General features: G+C 46.1%; 1 protein-coding gene across 3 annotated transcripts; it reads right to left on the reverse strand.

Moving 5' to 3' along the window:
• Positions 1 to 2,523: 2,523 nt before the first annotated feature.
• On the reverse strand, positions 2,524 to 5,012 carry LOC117878531. Of its 3 annotated transcripts, none has more exons than XR_004645998.1 (2): positions 4,710 to 5,012; positions 2,524 to 3,794 (listed from the first exon to the last, which is right to left on the reverse strand). XR_004645998.1 is itself a non-coding variant. In XM_034772793.1 (2 exons), exon 2 carries the CDS (start codon positions 3,733 to 3,735, stop codon positions 2,836 to 2,838), a length of 900 nt encoding a protein of 299 aa, XP_034628684.1. In that variant the 5' UTR covers positions 3,736 to 3,794; positions 4,734 to 4,976; the 3' UTR covers positions 2,524 to 2,835. The 3 variants fall into 3 exon arrangements, 1 of the variants encoding a protein (XP_034628684.1); XR_004645997.1 differs by having other exon boundaries at positions 4,401 to 5,006; XM_034772793.1 differs by having other exon boundaries at positions 4,734 to 4,976.
• Positions 5,013 to 5,286: the final 274 nt, after the last annotated feature.

The following is a 5,286-nucleotide window of genomic DNA, read 5'->3' on the forward strand; positions in this document are numbered from 1 at the left end:
TATCTAGTAGTGAGGTAGACTTTAGCATCATTGGAAGTATATTTACTAAAACAAATTTAGGGTAAGTAAAAATAGAAACTAGGTTAAGTAACAGCTTATATTTAATGTTTAAGATGGCAGTATAGTAGAAGTGGAAGCAACCAGTAGATAGCATCTTGGGATCTAGATATCTGTATTGGTTAAAAATGGGTTTGGTTAGGAGTGGGGGGGTGGGTGGAGAATAAGCTTCCCAAAGCCTCTCCCATACTACAGTGTGATCCCAGTTTGGGATAAGATTCAGTACTACATCATTAGGAGATATGCAGAAATTGTAACTATGGGGATGGGAGCTCTTGTACGGTCCTACTCCTTGGCTGCTCTAGCATGACCTTAGACAGCCCTGGGAAGCTGCCCAAGTTATAGCAGTCTACCCAAAGCTACCTGTGGGCCAAGCAGTGTCTTGAATCTTGGCAGGCCACAGCCTCCTCTACACAGGAACTGCCCCTAGGTAGACAACCTTATAGTCAAGTTCCTCAATGCCACATCCAGGGCTTTTAAATACCTTCATGCTACTTCTGCCTCTTCATCTGATTAAATGAGCCAGAGCAGGGATTCTAGTCTTCCACCTAGTTTTCAATTCCAGCCCTATGAAGAGTTTGCCATGTGTCCCAGTGAAAGGCCCTTCACAATTACTGAAGGATTAGTTAATGCTCCCAGTTTGTAGTTCAGTACATGTTAACTAATCTTTAGCAATATTGAAGACAGCTCAGTCCTAACAGTAACCTCACCTTCTCTGGCCAACAGGCAAAGGGTTGGTGGAGAGACCTGAAGTGGATACTAGAAGTTAAATTCTCTGAACTCTCAGCCTTAAGTGGTTGGATCACAGAAACCCCTTGGCTGAAGTGCCAAGACTACTTCTGCCCCTGCTTTCTCTGCCAGCTTGGGACTCCTGCACCCTGTCTGCTCCAACACAGACCCAGGGTCTGAACCACAGTTCCCAAAGCTATAGACTTAAAGACAGGAACACTTCTTAAGCTGCTTTCAGTTAACACTCAGATGCCCAACTCCCAATGGGGTCCAAACCCCAGATAAGTCCAGTTTACCCTGTATAAGCCTTATACAGGGTAAACTCAAATTGGTCACCCTATATAACACTGATAGAGAGATATGCAGAGCTGTTTGCCCCCACCAGGTATTAATACACACTCTGGGTTAATTAATAAGTGATTTTAGTAAATATAGAAAGTAGGATTTAAGTGGTTCCAAGTTGTTCTGTCTTACTAAGTGAATTACCAAGCAAAATAAAATAGAACATGCAACTCTAATACAGTAAGCAAACTGAATACAGATAAAATCTCAACCTCAGAGGTGTTCTAGTAAGCTTCCTTTTACAGACTAGTCTCCTAGTCTGGGTCCAGCAATCACTCACATCCCCTGTAGCTACTGTCCTTTGTTCCAGTTTCTCTCAGCCTCTCCACCCCCAAGGATACCTATCTCTTGAGCCAGCTGAAGACAAAATGGAGGGGTCTCCCAGGGGTTTAGACTCTTGTGGGTGGCAACCCCCTCCTCTCTCCTATGCAAAGTCCCGCTCCAAGATGGCGTTTTGGAATCACATTCATGCATGGACATGTGACTTGCCACTCAGTTTTTACAGGCAGCAGCCATTGTTTACATGCTACCCTGAACGGCCTCAGGTAGACTTCTTATGTGGATTGGAGCTTTCCAAGATTCATTGTTCTTTAATTGTTTCTTGACTGGGCACTTAATTCGCCCATTGCTTTCACAAGAAGCTGACCAAATGCTCTACTAAGGGTACTTAGAAATCAAGCAAGTATACAGCCAATATTCATAACTTCAAGTACAAAAATGATACATGCATACATATAGGAGGAATGTATTCAGTAGATCATAACCTTTACAGAGATGTTACATGGCATAGGTAACAAAACATATTCCAGTTAGGTCATATATATCTTCATAAGCATATTTCCATAAAGCCTGGTGAGATACATCGTCACACTGACTATTGGCAATTAAACTTTTGGTAAAATTTGGTGAATTATATTTACCCCATCTAGGTCTCAGACGGATATTAGCTATTGGAAGGGTTGCTAAAAAACAGTCTGTAGTCAGTTATGCACACTTTGGATATCCATATAGATAGCTAATACCTTCTGGAATCATGTTAAGTTCTTGCCCTCAGTTAGTTTTAGTGACAGCAAGTTCCAGTCTTCTGCCATCCTTTTATTTAAGCTATTCTGAATTTCTCCTTTTAGTTTCATTGAACATATCTTGTTCTTGCATTATCTATAATTTGTATAATTGACCTAACAAGTTGTACACTTTGCCTAAAGTTCCATTTAGGAAGTTTCAGTTTAGCAATATACTGCTTGCAATCCCAATATACAAGATTGTTTGTCCTCATATCCCAATTAAATATACCATTGAGTCTAACAGCAGTAAGGCTGCAAGACTTAGTTTATTTCCTGCTGAGATGTGGCATAGAAACAGTTTGTTGACCTGCCACAATGAAGGCCAGACAAGTTTGAAAAGAGATTGAACCGCAAGTTTATTGATCATGAAGACTTTACTAGGTAAGCAATTCTTGCAAGTAAATTTTGCAAAGAGACATGAAGTCCAATCCCCAACACACACAGCTTACAAACAAACGCAGAGGGCAGCACACTGCAAACTCAAGAAATGTCAATTAACTAGAATGTTCTCTGAAAAAGTTGCTCCATTACTTCAAAGTTAATGCATCAGAGCACTAGATCACACACTGTGAGGAAACAATACTGCATCAGCAAGTGGAATAGACCAGAGAACATTAGCTGTTGTTTTGGCTTCTGTGGTTGACTACTTCTGTCTCCTCTTTGGGTGGATACCTTGCCACCTGCCCAGGCGCAAAATAGTTTCTTCAGAACATCTATAGCATATAGCAGTCACAACAGCTCCCAACCAGAAAGAATGTACACCATATTGCTCTGGACGAAGGCCAAGTAACCTTAAAGCAGAACGGAAGACAGCCAAGAACTGTCTCCTTGTCAATGGTGTACCATCCCAGTGTACAAAAAGAGGCCCGTCCCCTCGTGGCCTGGCTGCCACGTAATTGCACAGTGCCTCAACAGGGCATACCCATGTCTCGCTAGATAATCCAAGAGAGATCAAAAGCCTTTCTTGGCCCAGGTAGGATGTATGCAGGTAAATGTTCACTCTTTCCTCAGTCAGCTGGATATCACTCATGTACAGGAGCTCTGGCTGTGCCCAGTTGTGGTGTTCTGCTACCACTTCTTCCACCCGAAGAGCCCCAAAAAAAGCCACAGTAAACAAGGCACGGAACAACAAACATTCATAAAGAGAGCTACACACAGATTGTACTGTGCCCAAGAGAGATCGCAACACCTCAATGGTTACATGAGATCTGCAATATCTTTGATTACCTTCCCTCCACTGCAACCCTGCCACCATATGACATGTTACAAAATCTTGAAGAGGATCAGGGTGACCTGTGATTTTGGAGATATAGGACAGTGCTGCCAAGTACATCAGTATTTTCGGTGAGGACAAGCCTTGTGATTCCATAGCCACCATAAACCCTCTAATTTGATCCTCTGGAACTGGCCAAACTGCAGGCATTCCCATCTCTTCTCTGAAGAGAAAAAAGTGCATCAGGCCTGCATGGTAGGCTTGCCAAATTCTGGCATCTCCTGAACGCTCCAACAAGTCCAAGGCCTTCCAGGGCCAAGGGCCCAACATATGCTGCTCAGAGACAAGGCTAGGTCCATCTCCTATATGAGGTCCAGAAATGCATCCACCTGCAATAAACAAAATCAGAATCTGTTTAACACCTTATTTCACCTCATGAAATAAGGGTTAAAAGTTGGACAGATGGCCATCCCCATTCTAGTCTCAGCACTTATTCCCCTTATACCATACATTCTAAGGAATCTCAACACCTTCCCACCAAGATGGTAGAAAATTCAGCAACTGATGTCCCTGAAGTCAGTGGGCCAGATTACCCTCCCCCAAAAGTCTGGAGTTTAGCAGACTCTCTTGAAACCTAGCTGCCACCCTCTTGGGCAAAGTACAGTTGCAAGTCCACAGATACAAATGGTGAACTACAACAGGTACCACACTGGGACAACCATCTCAAGGTGACAATCAAATAACTATAGGTGTTGCAGTAATGCTCGACATTCCCAAAAGATGCACGTTTTCTTTCCCATGTGAAAGCAAACCAAATGGGAAAATCAAGAGATTTACTTTTACATCATACTAAAATGAGATTACATTAGTAATATTAGCTCTGTCACGTCAAGCAAGCAAGGGGAGGATAATTAGTTTCACTGTTCAAAGCCTTTGACTCTTTTGCCAACCCCTCTTGTACCCCATAAGAAAGCATTTAATAAAGATTCACCCACCCCTTCAATTGGAGGTTTGAGCTCAGAAGGAGAGGACCAGGAGGTGTGTTTTTACCATGTCTAAGATAAATAAGCAAGCCATAAACCCTATTAAAAAACCCCAAACGCTTAGACCTTTGTCAGAGATCAAAGGATTGTTCTGAGGCTTTTAAATCCTTTGTAGATTTTTACTTAAAGATATTCTATCTTCCTGTACAGCCTCTCCCCGCCGCCGGCAGTATCAAACGCCAGGCCTCACATATGTCAACCCCAGAGAAGGAAGCGGAGCCGCGTCTCCAGGTGTATTGTCAGAGGCTGTTGTTTACTAACCCGCCAGCTGGCTCGAGCACGTACATTAGAAGCGGCGGGGAAAGCAGGAGCGAGAGGAGAAACACCCATCTCCCGAGTAGCGAGGGGCACAGTGCACCGCCCGCCCCCCCCGCCCCGGCCTGCTAGTGGCCCATAGCGCGAAGCACCGCACTCATTCCGCGTGCAGCCGGTGCTGTGACACAGCCCCACGCCCCGCCCGCCGCGCACCCAGCCGCGGCCCCGTGGGAAGCCGCAGTGACCGTTGTCCCCGCGCACCCCTCATCCCCAGTGCCCCATTTCCCTCGGGCCCCAGCCGCGCGGAGCGGGGAACGCCCCCGGCGTGGCCCGAGCCGCCCGGCCGCAGCGGGCCGCGCCGCAGTGCACGCCGGGGATTGGAGTCCCCACCGGCCGCAGCCCAGCAGCACTCCTAAAGCCGGTTCCGCTGCGGCTTCTCCCCACGCTGCGAGGCAGCACCACTGCTCCCTCGGGCTCCGCATCCTCGCCTGGCCCGAAGCCGCACCAGGACCTGGGCTTGTGCTGACGCTGCTTGCAGCTGCCCAGCGGCCACCGCGTCTGCTGCGGCTCGAGGCGGGCGGCG

The sequence above is a fragment of the Trachemys scripta genome, chromosome 5 (assembly GCF_013100865.1).
Source record: "Trachemys scripta elegans isolate TJP31775 chromosome 5, CAS_Tse_1.0, whole genome shotgun sequence".
Taxonomy (NCBI): domain Eukaryota; kingdom Metazoa; phylum Chordata; order Testudines; family Emydidae; genus Trachemys; species Trachemys scripta.